At 45.9% G+C, this 16,251-nt stretch overlaps 1 protein-coding gene across 3 annotated transcripts in view; it reads right to left on the bottom strand.

Annotated features, from left to right (window-relative positions):
* Positions 1-6,973, bottom strand: part of FBXO31 (F-box protein 31) — a 34,392-nt gene extending 27,419 nt beyond the window's left edge. The window contains exon 1 of one of the 3 annotated variants that reach the window (XM_070451426.1): positions 6,580-6,973. In XM_070451426.1, the coding sequence (XP_070307527.1) occupies positions 6,580-6,928 (349 nt within the window). In that variant the 5' untranslated portion in view covers positions 6,929-6,973. The remainder of the gene's footprint in view (positions 1-6,579) is intronic. The other 2 variants (XM_070451425.1, XM_070451427.1) reach the window with 2 other exon arrangements.
* Positions 6,974-16,251: the final 9,278 nt, after the last annotated feature.

Below are 16,251 nucleotides of genomic sequence, written 5' to 3'. Positions count from 1 at the left end.
CCCAGCCGTGGCCCCTGGAAGGCAGCAGTGGGAGGAAGGGGGCTGGGGGAATGCGAGGCTGGGTCCTCTCCCACCTGCTGTAAACTCAGCTCCCCAAATAAAACCAACAGGCAGTAATGATTGGAAATGTAGCTCGTTTTTGTTTGTACTAGATTATGGGATAATTATAACCCTTAATAAAGTATGGTTGGAATTTCTGAGGCTAAAAAAGGAGGCAGAGGCAGGGGTGGGAGCTGGTGGGGGGGGGGGGTTCCACCAGGCTCGGGGTGGGGGGGTTTCAGGCAACTGGTTCTCAGGCCTCCTGCTCCGAGGATACCCCTCCAACAGCAGTGCACTGGTTCCAAACTCCTGTGTGTCCCCCAGCTTGCTGCTTTCCTTAGCTGTTACTGTAACTGCAGGAAATGCCTTTTTAAAGAAAAAAATAATAATAATGTAGCAGATCTGGAAAAGCACTTTGCAGCCAGCTCATCTCAGGATGGACGAATGTAAAAAGCAAACCTAGACATGGCCCATGGGCATTTCCTATTAAACACTTAGAATATTCAGGCTGCTAAGCAAACAGTTCCCCAGGACAGCTGATGCCACCTACACAGTCAATGCGACTTCTTCCCAACCAGCTCCACCTCTGCAAAGATGAACAGCCTCAGTGCCAACAGGAGCCTTACCCCTCCAGCCAGAAGATGCTAACTCTGTCCAGCTCCATGACAGGCACCCACTGGCCAAGGGAGCCCCACTCCCACTGGCCAAGGGAGCCCCACTCCCACTGAGGCCCATCTGTCATTCTTAAGACACTTCTTCCTGGTACACACACCCCTGCTGGGTCTCAGGGGGTTGAGACCTGAGACCAGGGGGTAAGCAGGAGTCTGACTCTGCCATCATGTCTCCCCAGACCTCCTCTCAGATTTCAGACACTCCCTGACACCCCACTAATATTCAGCAAGCAGGCCTGCTGGCTACTCCGGGTTCCTCCCCTGCCCATCACCACGAGGCAGACAGCGAGGGCCCCACTGGCAAAGGATGCTGACTCATGAGGGAGAACCCAGGCCACCTCCTGGACCAGTCCTAGGCTTATCAGAGGACAGTGGTTCCTCCACAGTCCCAAAGACACACTCCTTCCAGCCAGAAAGACAAACCAAGATCCTCAACTGCATTACGTAACCACTTTGTAAACACAGCGAAACAGTGAATACAGCCCAGCAGTTCTTCCTGGCAAGGCACCCGTGTTTGTCCAGTTAAACATGGCCAAGGGGGGATCTTGGCTCAGCATTTCCTGGGGGCTAGACGTGCTTTCTGGCTTGCTGTTCTGAGGCTAGCGATGTCCACTAAGAGGAAGCATCTCCTGTACCCCCCTACTCTGCTAACTGGAAGGATTAGGTTTCTCTGTGGAGCAGCATACATGATTCAACTCCCAAAAATAAAGAGCCTGTAGCCCTGTCACTGAGCAAAGGGACAGGACAAGGGCTTCCCTCCAGTTTTGAGACCCTGCTGTGTGTCCGGAGGCAACCTGGCTTCCTCTTCTCCTGGTTGGGACAGGGATACTCCCACTACCTGGACTGTCTGTTTATACACCACCACCTGCCCCACACCCCCAAAACAAGCAGGCTCAACAGGCATTGCTTAACAAGAACCATAAAATATTCCCAAAGCCAACAACCTGCCCACTTCACCTCCTCCCTGGATGATCCTTCCAAGCTCAGCCATATTTATCAAAAGCCACATTTTTCACATTTCATGTCAGCATACCAAACAGAACAGAAATAGTGTTTTCTTCTGTATGCAAAAACAAAATTAAATATTACTTTTGATTTTCCCATTTCTGTCATACAGCTCAAACATTATGGGGAAAGTATATTTCTAATTATGATGGAATTTCAGCCCACCTTAGACTTACAACTGATCAAAATATTATACAAATATTATTCCAGGGGTCACTGAGGCACTTACCATCAAGAGAAGAAATGGGCAAATTATATACTATAAACTTGAAACCTGACTTTATGTCTCTTATGTTTTTATGAGTGAGCATTTCCTTTGTTTCTAAATATATCTTTTGCTATTATTTGAACGTTCTGAGTTGGAATCACAGTCTGAATTTTCTAGACGCATTAGCCTCAGGTAGACCTCACGAAGTGCTGCAGGGATGAACCATGTTAAAAATGGCCAGCTTTTCAAAATTCACTAACTAAATGGTAAAGTATTAACCAAGAAAAGCCTCATCAGGGTCAAAGGCAAAGAATGGACTTGGCTTCTGCCCTATGCTCTGAGAAATGATGGCTTATTTATAGCCCCACAAGCAAGTAACTGCAGGAGGCCTGGAGCCAAAGGAGTGATGCATCAAAACATGGCTGGGGGGGGGAGGGGGGGCAGGGGTTAGAAATGGGGAGAGGTGAAACACAGCTCACTCCCAACCCTGCACCGCCTTGCAGGCCGGAGCTGCTCTGCTTTCCCATGAGGGGAAATATCACTTATTTGGTGTACTTGCCCCCAAAACAAAAGCACATATTTGGCTTCTGAGTAGCAACTTTCTTTCACCTGCCCAAAGAAACTATTTAATCCAACAGCTCCATTAGGCAGGGGGCTCAGAAAACCAAATTCTATAAAAACTACTGATTTATTATTGTTGATTTACTAGTGCCAGGACACTGAAAACTGTGAGACTCGCACTAGTGCTGTAAACAGCCACCTCACTTTAAGTTTCTAGGGTCCCTCCCCCACCACCCTCCACCTGCCCCCGAGTCATCCTCTCATTTTAAAAAGAGCCCCTTGGAGAAGGAAATGGCAACCCACTCCAGTATTCTTGCCTGGAAAAGTCCATGGACAGAGGAGCCTGGTGGCCTGCAGTCCATGGGGTTACATGACTGAGCATGTGTGCATGACGGTGGAGGGAGATGGGTTGGTAGCAATAAAGTGGTAGAACTAAAAAAAATAAAAAGAGCCTCTGACTTGCATGTCTTGCCCACAGCCCAAAACTCTTAGAAGCAACAAAACACATGGGTAAGAAAAAAAATTTTTTTTAATTAAAAAAAATTTTAAAAACAAAACACAGGTGTGCAGCACCCTCTTCCCCACGCCCCTTTCTATGGCTTGTCTTCTCCTCTGGGAAAACTGATTATCAAAACACAGAAAGCAAAGGTGCATACTCTCAGCAGTAAATGTGTACACTCACTAACGCCTCACTCGTCCTCCCAGGACACTAACAAGTGTCAGGGTTGGACCTGAGGCTTCAGAGCCAGGAACTCCGGTAGGCTGCGACCACCTACCTCCTGCTCACCAAGGCTGGGACCGCTTCGATTTTTGCCTCTGTGTACATGACTTTGACCTTATCTCCCACCACAACCAAGTGTCTAGTTCAGGATGGAAGACGTTTAGGTGCTCAGAGAAATGAGACTTGTCTCATACACGACTGTTCTTATACATATTCCAGTCGTGATTAGACTAACCCTATGGGATGCCTATGAATGCCACATAGGACTGCCAACCATCCAATGTTGGACCCAGATGAACTGGAAGTTGAAGTTACCAGAACAAACAAGTGAAACTGAAGACCTGGCTGTTGACAACCTCCATAACCTCGGGATGAAAATGATTACTTAAACTGAAAGCTACCAGTGCATAACTTTGATTAATGCTGTAACTTTTGCAAAAGTGACTGTAAGTGAAGTTTGAAAGTAAAGGACTATTGACTATCAGAAAATGTTTTGTATATATTAAATAGAAATCGACCCATATTAAATTAAATAAAACCTGCAAATCAATAATAATAATAAAAATAACAATGGGGGAAAAGGGCAAAGATTAAGGATACACGAATAAGAGAAACCAAAAAGTGCCAATAATTCTATTTTTTTTAATGTGCATCTTCATGAGTTATCAGCCATCTGCAAATTAAATGAGATGCTGTTTCTCACCCAGATTGGCACAGATTTTTAAAAACAAATGGTTCAAACCAGAAAGAATTTAGGGGACACTGGATTAAACAAGATAATGAACCCAGACCACAAAGGCAGCTCTGTGATGAGCACAGAGCACTCCTGTTACCTTCAGTGTCTTGCCTGTGCACGGCTCGTGACAGGTGTGCAAAGAGGAAAACACACCTGTTAATATCTGGAGTGAAAAATCACCCCCACCAACCCTCCACAAGATAACTGGCCAGTTTCTAGCAAAACTACAAAACTCATAGCCCACTACTCCAGCGACACCAATTCTGGATATATTCCTCAGAGAAATTATCAAATTTAACTGCATCCACGGAAACATATGAGATTGTTCACTATCACCCTGTGTGCAATGAGAAAAACAAAAATGAGCAAAGGACCACACATTGCCTCTCCAAATTATGAACCACCACACAGTGCTCAAGAAGATGGAACCAGATTTAAATGTATTAACATGGACAGAATTTAAAAACACAAGTTGGCAGATACATAATACTCATGGTTGATATATTTCTGAAAAACTAAAGGGCTATAAGACAATGTTGGGGGGTGTTACAGGTATATATATACACAAGAAAACTCAACCCACAAGCATGGCTGCTTCTTGGGAGTGGGAAAGACAGGGCTGACCTGGAGGGATTTGAGAGCTGGCTAGAAGGCTTTCTTTTTTTTTAAAAAAAAAGGATAAAAATCAAAAGCAAATATGATAGAAGACTTAACTGTTATTTACTGGGGATGACTAAGAAGGTGTCTGCTTTACCATGTGTTGTCTTTCATTTTTTTAATTTCTCAAAGTGAAAATTCTCCCGGCTGCCAGGCCACCTTGGTGAAGAGGCGGCCTTGACTCAGCTGTCACGGTGTCTGCTGTCCCCAGAGAGCTGCGCTGAGAGGCGCAAAAGCAGGAAAGGAAGGGATAAAGGGTCATCCTCCACCTGCCCCTACGTCCTTCTACATCTTCAGGAGGACTTTTCACATTTCCACTGGAAGTTGTAAGAACCTGTCCTGAGCTGTACCTCTGGTTAATTTTACTCTGTGGCACATCTCTGAGCTTTCTGGTCACACGGAAGTCTTGTTACCCTCTGTTCCTACATATCTTACAGTTTCCCCAGAGACAACCCCTTAGAGACCACCACACAGGTTTGGCTGACTGATGGAGAAACTGCAATGCTCAAAGCAACATCTGTGACAAATCTGGGACTCACAAGGGTACAAAATGCAAAACAAAGCAAATGAAAAGGTGGAACTCTCTTTGCCTCTGAAAGAGGTGAAATTAAAATAGCCATGAAGCATCATCACCAGTTAGGGTGTGAGGGCTTCATCTGTATCATCTCATTTAACCCTCAAAGTCACCCTACGGGGGCAGCACTTCCCAATAACACTTGGGTCAGGGAAGCAGCATGTCCAGGAACTCAGAGCAGACAAACAGAGCCTAGCCACTGACGACCAATCCTGAGGGTTGACCACTAAGCTTTACGGTATAAAGATGATGAACTGACTGACCCCCCTCTGGAGAGGATTCGGGGAAATAAGCCTTCTCGTGAAGTCTTCCTGGGGATGTAAATACCAACAGCTGGGCAATGAGTACGTAAGGTGTTATCAACATGCACAGCCTCCCTGCTGCCCACAACCCCACTTTAGAAAGCTACACCCCAAGAAGATAGTCTCAGAAGTTCTAAAAGGTACACATAAGTCCCACGAATTCCTATAAAATGCAAAGGCAGTCTCGATGGCACAAGGAAAAACTGCAAGCTTAAAAGTCTTAACAGTAAAGGACTAGCCTGTGGTATACACAGGCAGTGGAACACTATGAAGCTTTTTTATACTGAACCCTCTATGAGATCATAAATGATACGGTGGTCCCGTTAACGGAGAAATGTGTCCATGACTCCATATGTGCGTACGGAGAGACAGTTTCCAAAATTTTAAGAGTGGTTTATCTTTGATAGCAGGGACCTCTGACGATTTTTTACTTTCTTCCCTTTGTTGTCCTTCATTGTTTGATTTTTCTTCTTACCTATCCTTTTTAGTGAAACTTTAGAGTTTAATGAACAGCAGAGATCTGTCAACGTTCAAATGAATACAGACCCTTGAACTCCGGGTTAAGTAAAGCTGTTTTCAGGGAATTTGTTACAAAACTATTCACCACCCTCACTTCGGACATCAGCATCCCTGAGCGGGGCATACGCTCCAGCAATGTCTGCCTCACAACCCACCGCTTCACAGACCAGGTACTCGCCTTCGAGACCGTCCAAACCCTGGGGCTCCTCTAACTATTCAAGTTCACCCTCATCGATCTCGTCAGCTCCGCCCCAAGGACTGGGAACCGAGAAGGGTGTCACGGACGTCAGCTAGCTCCCCGGCCTAAACCCAGCCCCAGCTCGCGTCACTGCCCTCGGTCCTGGCCCCCGTAGCTGAGGGACCCCCTCATCCCTCTCTGAGCACCCTATGAACTCCGCCGCGTCCAGAACCCATCCCCCAGATCTGTGGCAGTGGCCCCCGGGGTCACAGCAGCCCCCGGTGGCTGAGACCTTGCCCTCTGGATCCCTGTTCGGTGGCAGCTGCCCTTCCTCAGCCCGTGGGGACCCCACCCCAGCCCCTCCCAGCCAGGTCCCCTGGGGCTCAGGCCCCGCCCCGGCGCACTCACCCTCCCGGCAGCGCCGCCTCCAGATGGTGTCAGTGTGCAGGATGCGTCGGAACTTGGTGCAGACCTGGGCCAGGCTGGGCAGGTCGGTGCCGGGCAGCGACGCGAAGATCTCCACCAGCAGCTCGGGCGGCAGTTCCAGAAGCGAGCATCGCGGGGGCGACGAGGGGCCCGCGCTCCGGCCGCCCCCGGCCCCGGACAGCGCCGCCGCCCCCGCCTCGATGCGCTCCTCCTCGGGGTCCGTGTCCGGTTCGCTGTCGGCCGCCGCAGCCTCGGCCGGGCCCCGGCGCTGCTGGCGGCGCCGGCATCCCCGCGACGGGCCCACGCCGCAGAGGCGAGCGCACACCGCCATGCCGGCGACTGACGGCCGCCGCGCCGCCGCCGCCCGTGCGCACGCGCCGCCCGAGAGCCGAGCCCCGCCCGCCCCGCCGTAGAGCCCGGCCCCGGCACGCCACGCCCAGCCCCTCCAGGGAGCCTTATCCCCGCCCCCAGGAGCGCGGAGTCCCGCCCCCCGGGGGAGCCGAGCACCGCCCCTGGGAGAGCCCTGCCTCGCCACGCCCCGTCAGAGAGCCAAGCCCCGCCCCCAGGGGACCAAGGCACGCCCCTGGGATTCGAGGCCCCGCCCCACCCGACAGCCAAGCCACGCCTCTAGTGCATTGCCGACATCCCCATCTGGAGCTTGGCCCCACCCACCAGGAAGGACCCTAAAAGTCTTCGGATGGCGTAGCCGGAAAGTCCCCTGCCTCGACCGCCCTTCGGGGTTCATTAGGCCCCTCTCCTCGCAGCCCCACCGGTCCCAGGCGGCCCCGGCCTCCGCTTACCTGAGGACTGCGGGCCTCCCGTCGCGTGCCCGGACAGAGCACGGGAAAGGAAAGTCACCGACAAACGCGCGACGGCCGCCCCTTCCCAACTGAGTGCACACGGCGGGTAGGCAGTAGATGGCGTGCTGCCGGTTGTGAGGGCCTAACCCACCACGTCCTGAGTAGGGGACTGATGAGCTCTCCCAGAGGTCAGCCTGAAGACCCTACGAGGGACCTCCCCCGCCCCCGGAAAATGCCTCAAGAAGACCCGAAGGCCCCCTCCAGAGCTCCCCCCAAGGATCCCCAAAGAACCCCCTGGGAAGGCTGAGGACCCCCAGGGAAATCGGAGGACACCTTCTCTCGAGGACCCTCCGGGAAGGCCTCAAAGAGCCCCCCAAAGAACCCCCTGAGGATCCCCAAAGAATCATCCAGGGAAGCCCAGAGGACACCTCCCCAGGATCGTCCTAGGAGGGCCCCCAAAGAGACCCCTGGGAATTCCAAGAACTCTCCAGAAAGACCCTGAAGACCCTCTGGAGAATCCCCCATAAAGGCCTGGAAGACAGTCCTCCTACAACCCCCATGAAGGCTCAGAGGATACCAGCCCCAGACCCTCCAGGAAGGCCGGAAGGAGCCCTCCTAGAACCCCCAGGACCTCTAAAACCCCCCAAGCACCCTTCCATGAAGAACCCCCCAGAGTAGCCCAGAGGACACTCTTCTGAGAACCTCCCAGGAAGGCCTGGAAGAACTCCCCAGAGGACCCCAAGAACCCCACCAAAAGGTTCAAAAGACCCCTAGTGTACACCTCAAGGAACCCCCCTCAGAGAACAATCCAGGATGCGCACAAGGACACCCCCACCCAGAAGGGTCATATAAGATGTGATTAGGGGAACAGCACAAACTTATGGCACCTGGAACTACTTAAGCCAAGTCGGACCCTAAATTGGCTTTCTTTTATCTAAAAACTGACATTCACTTATTTCTACCCTGATTGCAATGAAAAGGGGAAATCACACTAGATGTGTAGTCTATATGATCTTCAGTTGCTCAGTTGTGTCCAACCCTTTGCTACCACATGGAATGCAGCACACCAGGCCTCCCTGTCCATCACCAAATCCTGGAGTTTACTCAAACTCACGTCCATCCAGTCGGTGATGCCATCCAGCCATCTCATCCTGTCACCCCTTTCTCCTCCCGCCTTCGATCTTTCCCAGCATTAGGGTCTTTTCCAATGAGTCAGTTCTTCACATCAGGTAGCCGAAGAATTGGAATTTCATCTTCAGCATCAGTCCTTCCAATGAATATTCAGGATTGATTTTCTTTGGGATGGACTGGTTGGATATCCTTGCAATCCAAGGGACTCTAAAGAGTCTTTTCTGACACCACAGATCAAAAGCATCAATTCTACAGCGCTTAGCTTTCTTTATAGTCCAACTCTCATATCCATACATGACTATTGTAAAAACCATAGCTTTGACTAGATGGACCTTTGTTGGCAAAGTAATGTCTCTGCTTTTTAATATGCTGTCTAGGTTGGTCATAGCCTTTCTTCCAAAGAGCAAGTGTCTTTTAATTTCATAGCTGCAGTCACCATCTGCAGTGATTTTGGAGCCCCCAAAATGAGGTCTGTCACTGTTTCCACTGTTTCCCCATCTACTTGCCATGAAGTGATGGGACTGGATGCCATGATCTTGGTTTTCTGAATGTTGAGTTTTAAGCCAACTTTTTCACTCTCCTCTTTCACTTCCATCAAGAGGCTCTTTAGTTCTTCTTCACTTTCTTCCATAAGTGTGGTGTCATCTGCACATCTGAGGTTATTGATATTTCTCCCAGCAATCTTGATTCCAGCTTGTGCTTCTTCCAGCCCAGCGTTTCTCATGATGTACTCTGCATATAAGTTAAATAAGCAGTGTGACAATATACAGCCTTGACGTACTCCTTTTTCTATTTGGAACCAGTCTGTTCCATGTCCAGTTCTAAGTGTTGCTTCCTGACCTGCATACAGATTTTTCAAGAGGCAGGTCAGGTGGTCTGGTATTCACATCTCTTGAAGAATTTCCCACAGTTTATTGTGATCCACACAGTCAAAGGCTTTGGCATAGTCAATAAAGCAGAAATAGCTGTTTTTCTGGAACTCTCTTGCTTTTTTGATGATCCAATGGATGTTGGCAATTTGATCTGTGGTTCCTCTGCCTTTTTTAAATCCAGCTTGAACATCTGAAAGTTCACAGTTCACATACTGCTGAAGCCTGGCCTGGAGAATTTTGAGAATTACTTTGCTAACGTGTGAGATGAATGCAATTGTGTGGTAGTTTGAGCATTCTTTGGCATGCCTTTCTTTGGGATTGGAATGAAAACTGACCTTTTCCAGTCCTGTGGCCACTGCTGAGTTTTCCAAATTTGCTGGCATATTGAGTGCAGCACTTTCACAGCATAATCTTTTAGGATTTTAAATAGCTCACCTGGAATTCCATCACCTCCACTAGCTTTGTTTGCAGTGATGCTTCCTAAGGCCCACTTGACTTCGCATCCCAGGATGTCTGGCTCTAGGTGAATGATCACACCATCATGGTTATCTGGATTGTGAAGGTCTTTTTTGTATAGTTCCTCTGTGTGTTCTTGTCACTTCTTCTTAATATCTTCTGCTTCTGTTAGGTCCATACCATTTCTGTCCTTTATTGTGCCCATCTTTGCATGACAAGTTCCCTTGGTATCTCTAATTTTCTTGAAGAGATCTCTAGTCTTTTCCACTCTGTTGTTTTCCTCTATTTCTTTGCATTGATCACTGAGGAAGGCTTGCTTATCTCTCCTTGATATTCTTTGAAACTCTGCGTTCAAATGGGTATATCTTTCCTTTTCTCCTTTGCTTTTCGCTTCTCTTCTATTCACAGCTATTTGTAAGGCCTCCTCAGACAACCATTTTGCCTTTTTACATTTCTTTTTCTTGATCACTGCCTCCTGTACAATGTCATGAACCTCTGTCCATAGTTCTTCAGGCACTCTGTCTATCAGATCTATATGATCTTGCTGTGCCCTAATTACCTTGTTTACTGTGCTCGAGGGTAATGTGGGTTCTAGAAGGGAAGCCAGCTGGGGCCTGGGGCAGGGGTGAAAGACACGAAGCCTTCCTGTGACAGTGGCTTCCCCTTAAGCAGCACTAATAACAAGAAACCGTCATTTCCAGAGAGGAGGATGCTATTATGAGATTATGGGAGCAGACTTCTGCCTGGGTGGGCCCAACTCCTTTCTGGTCCAGACCGACCACTGGTCCTGAAGTGCTGGAGCAACTGCCCAGAGCCCATATGGAAGCTAAGAATCGACAGACCACCCCAGTGTTTCTGGTCAGTGTTGCTGTTTCTACTCAGATTAAAAAATAATGACCCTACCAGTTCCCTGGGCCCAGCCTCCACAAGGTCCTGGCTCTTCACTACTTCCCTAAGGAGGTCTCCAAGCGGAAAAGACGGCTGCCTACCTCAGTCCACAGAATCCCATAAACAGGGAAGTGCATCTTTTGACAAAAGTAACAATGCTGGACTTCAAACCTTGACCATCTCAGCTCAGGGCAATTGAAAAACAACTTGTGACTGCCTTCCCTGTATCTGGGTGTTTTTTAGAACTGTCCTCCAGCCTGTTACCAGAACTCTCTTCCTGCAAATGGTAACATAGAAACAAGAGTCATGCTTCACTCACCTATTTAATATTAGTATCTAATGGTCACATCACACAGAGTACTTCACAATCCAGGCCTAACCTCCAGGTCTGGCAGCATCTCCTATCTCCAAACATCTCTCAGTGGGAGCCACCCAGTTCCTTAGTGGGAACGCACCATGCCTTGTCACATCCCTGCCCTTGTTCAAGCTGTCTCCTCTGCCAGGAAAACCCTCTTCCCAGTCTGTGCCAGTACGCATTCACCCCTTCCACCTTGTTCTCAAATGGTACCCCTTCCCGGAATGTCCCTTTATTACTGCACCATCGTTTGTTTTATTACAAACATTTGCTTCCTTTGGTAGCTAGCTGTATCCTCTGTATCCTCACTAGCTATATCCTCTGTTACATGACAGACATGCTAGTGTACATCATGTAATAGGCAAATGTGTACTGACTAAATGCTGATTGAGTGAAGAAGAACAAACAACTGGCTAGATGGCTACAAAGGGAGGAATGTGAACCAAACAGATGTAAGGAAGCCTTGTGGATCATCACCATCCCCATCCAAGCTAGGAAGTCTCTCAGCAAACAGAAATGCGTCAACTCATGTGATAAGTATTTACAGAATGCCTGACTAACCTACATGCTATGTTCTGCGTGGATCCACAGATTATAAAGCATGCACTTTGCTGCTGTATATTTCAATGTTTTTTTTTAACCTGTCTACTCACTACTAGGTCCTATTAATAAAATATTCTAGAAGAGTTTTAGGGTATATTAAAATGTACAAAATAATTTGGTTAAGTTTCCATCTTTCAAAGAATGGTTAAACTATGTTCATGATTTGAATTATGTATAATTCAGTTAAAAGATATACCTAAATCTACGTTTTTGACAGCAGGAACAATGAAAGACTGTGTACAATAACGCACAAAGATGTTAAAGGTTTGAATTCGTGCTGACCATTAGAACAGAAAGAAATGGATGACCATGAGAACTGTGGTAATCCATGATGGAGGAGAAGAACCAGAGGGGAAGACTTATAGCAGAAAACAATTACACATTGAACCCTGAAAGTTTTGTGTCCTTGAAGCTTTTACAGCCCGTTATGTAGAAGAACCGGATCCTTTACAAAAAAGGCCAAAGAGGATACATTCATGCTAAAGTGAGGGAAGATTAGATAGAAGAGATCTTTTTTAATGGAAATTAAAAAAAATTGTATACAATTTTAAAGGTTACTTTTTCTTACAGTTATTACAAAGTATTGGCTATATTCCTTGTGTTGTACAGTACACCTTTGAGCCTATCTCACACCCAAAAGTTTGTGCCTCTCTCTCCCACTCCTGTGTTGCCACCTTCCATGGTAACCACTAGTTCGTTCTCTGTATCTGTGAGTCTTCTTCTTTTTGTTATATTCACTAGTTTGTTGTAGTTTTATTTTTTTTCCAAGAAAGCAAAGTGAGGATTTATTACGTGAAAGTATGCTCATGGTGGGAGAGCAGGCAGACTCAGGTGAGTAGCTGCCTCACTTGTATTTTTTAGATTCCACATATAAGTTTGTGCCTCCCACTCCCCACCCTTCTTGTGCCCCTCCCTCACTTTCTCCACTGATAACCACTAGTGTTTGTTCTCTGTGTTTGTAAAGTCTGCTTCTTTTTTTTGTATTTTGTTTGTATTTTTTTGGATTCCACATATTAGTGATGTCATACAGTATTTGTCTTTCTCTCTCTGGCTTATTCCACTAAGCATAATGTCCTCCAAGTCCATCCATGTTGCCGCAAATGGCAAAAATTTTGTTCATTTTTATGGCTGACTGTATGTGTGTATGTACATCACATTTTTACCCATTCATCTGTTGATGAATGTTGTTGACACTTAAGTTGCTTTTATATCTCAGCAATGGTAAATAATGCTGATATAAACATTGGGGTATGTGTATTGATATCTTTTTTAATTAGTGGGTTTTTTTCAGATATATATCCAGGAGAGGAATTTCTGGGTCATATGGTAGTTCTGAATATTCATTGGAAGGACTGATGCTGAAGCTGAAGCTGAAGCTCCAATAGTTTGGCCACTTGATTCGAAGAACTGATTCATTGGAAAAGCCCCTGATGCTGGGAAAGATTGAAGTTAGGAAGAAAAGGGGATGACAGAGGATGAGATGGTTGGATGGCATTACCAACTTGATGGATATGAGTTTGAGCAGGCTCTAGGAGTTGGTGATGAGCAGGGGAGCCTGGCATGCTTCAGTCCATGGAGTGGCAAAGAGTCAGACACGACTGAGCAACTGAACTGATGGCAGTTCTGTTTTTAATCTTTTGAGAAACTTCCATACCATTTTCCACAGCAATTGCACCAAGAGATCATTTGTTTTATCAAATGACTACATGCTCCCAATACAGTCCCTCGTGGGACTACAAGAGAGAACTCTTCGTTAGTGAGAACTGTTATCTAAGGAAATTAGTAGTGTACAGGGCAAGGCATTTTTCAACTGATTGCTTCAAAAGTCATGGAAAATAGTAGTTCTTGGACTTAAGAAAGCCGTGTTAACTTCCTCGTGCTGGTTCTCAGAATCCAGATTTGAAAATGGCATCTGCTCAGAAGAAATAAATCAAGGTGAATGGAGAGAAGAGAAAATAGTCAAAGGCTAAACAAGAGATTTGGTGTGTAAAATAAGAGTCTCAACAGCAGCATTTATGGGCAAAAGCTGGAAAAAGAGCAGTCCTTCAGAATTTGTTTACAATTAAAGGAACAAACGACCATAACAAAGAAAAAGGCCTGTGAAAGGCCAGGCGGTTCCATGAACTGTTACATGCTCACTTAAGAGATAGTATTAGGTTGTAGGAGTGATTTGAGATCGCTTTCCTGCAGTCACCAGGGTGCTGATTTCAGAAGTTGTACAGGAGAGCCAGGGCATCATGGGAGAGGAAGTTCTCCTCGGCCATGCCTCTTTTGCTCTGGACAATCCCTCCTGGACCTGGTGAAGACATTCCGAAAGACTGCAAGCTATGGAGCGTCATCTGCAACACCCTCCTGGCTGAATCCTTTCTGAGAATAGCCAGGACACTGCTCTTGAGCAATACTTGTTTGTTTACTTGTGCTAAAGAGCAGGGATGACACAAGACTGATTGGACCAACAGCCAATAGTAGCCCAGACAACAAGGAGGGTGGAATATCTCTCCCAATCAGAAAGAGAAGAGGCGGGACAGGACAGGCAGGCCTGAAGAGCTGAACTTAAAGCTCAGTGTGACTTGCCCTCCATACTGAGTGTGGCAAAATAACCCTAACGTGTTCTGTACTGCAGGTTAACGTTTTATGCCTTATTTACAGATTCGCAGAAATAGCGGTAGCATGATTTACATCATTACTTCACTAATGCTGGGACATCATATTTTAGCAGATACCTTATATCCCCCACGACTATGGTCATTTCATGTTAAGAAAAAAGGAATAGGGTGAGAGCTATTTAAAACTGACCCTGCTTGGCTTTCTAGAATGATTATGTGATAGTTTAAAAGTACCATGAGGTTTCTGGAGAAAGCACTGAATAAATTCACATGACAGATTTGTTCTTCTGTATATTATGTAGATTATTTAAAAGATGAGTCATATTTGCTATTTGTTTAAAAATAAATCTTGCTATGCTTATATTAACTAACTTAAAATAATTCATGAGTGATATTAACTGACCACTCAGAATATCATTTACTACACTGAATGTCCTATTGAACTGCAATCTGAGGGCACAGGAAATTTTTCACCTTCAAGCACATTTGTTTTCAAAATTTATGTGAAGTTACAGTACTTTTTAGTTGATATTTGTTTGCATATAACAAATTAGTCAACTTTAAATATAATTTATTTCAATATGCTTTTCTTTCAGGCTCATGAGATAACTTTACACACCAACTGCTTTAAATGATTTTCTGAGATACCTATGGGGTTGTGTGCTTTTAAATTCAAGTAGGAATTTAAGATAAGACCATACCAATCACTGTTAATATGGACTTCAGTACTTGAAAAATCATAGAGTAATCCTGTCCCATCACTGTAATAGCCCTTGTGGTAATCCCTGGGGCAGTGAACCCAAGGCTTGAGGTAATTTGGTAAAGCTTTATGGATGCCTAAGGGACTAGAAAATATGAAACCCTTCTTACCCTCCCCCCAGTTCCATATGCCTAATATCGATTTTTTTTTCACTCTTCTTGCACTGGGAGCAGTTGTCCAGCAAGGGAACAAAAAGTCCATTTCTTACAAGGTAGCAATTAAGCCAAAAAAGTACTCACCAGTCAATACTCAATATCATAAAAACCCAGAAAAGAAAGCAATACACTGTCCACACTCTCATGGAGACTTCAAAACCGATCATTTTGTGTTCGGCAGAAGGTGGGTACTCTTACTGAATGCCCCCCATCCCAATCTTTGCAGAATAAATACAAAAATACTAAGAATGCACATGGAACTTAAAACCTTCCTTTGGAAACCAGATAGAATGTTTAAGTCCTCTTTATTTTTTAATGGGATTCTATATAGTCTTGTTTTTTTTAATTTATTTGCTAATTTTATTTGGCTATGCCAGTTCTTAGTTGTAGCGGGCAGGATCTTTGAGTCATGATCTTGCAACATTTGAACCCTTAGTTGCAGCATGTGTGATCTTGCTCCCCAGCCAGGAATAGAACCCAGGCCTCCTGTATTGGGAGCATGGAGTCTTAGCCACTGGACCACCAAGGAAGTCCGTAAGTCCTCTTTATTAACTGTACCTTATCAGAGATTTTTCAAGGTAAAGAATTCTGACAGAAAGGGGCGGGGGGAACCTGGGAAAGTGACGTATGCACAATACAGTGTTCTTTTGTGAACAGTGACACAGTACAGAGCCACAACTAACATCGTTGTTCTGGCAGTGGGGGGTAATTATACAACAGACTTGGCTTCTCTGTAAAGGAAGAAATTCCAGCTACACTGGAACCTTTTTGAGAGCTATGTTTTAGTAGGTTCTGTAAGTTTGTATAATAAATGTTCATTAGTACAATCCAATTACTTTATCCAACAGACATTATAAGAAAGGCTTTTTCCAAACTCAAAAAAGGGGAGAAGTCCAAGATATTAAAAAGGTATTTAAAAATATTAAAAAGCAAAAACAGTCAAAGAATCAAGTACTGTTCATTCACATACCTGTTTATTAGATGTTTGAACTGGGCAATAACTGACTTGCTCACTAAACGCTTCATAG

Source organism: Odocoileus virginianus, chromosome 20, assembly GCF_023699985.2.
Source record: "Odocoileus virginianus isolate 20LAN1187 ecotype Illinois chromosome 20, Ovbor_1.2, whole genome shotgun sequence".
Lineage (NCBI taxonomy): Eukaryota > Metazoa > Chordata > Mammalia > Artiodactyla > Cervidae > Odocoileus > Odocoileus virginianus.
This window is presented reverse-complemented; position numbering and strand designations above follow the sequence as displayed.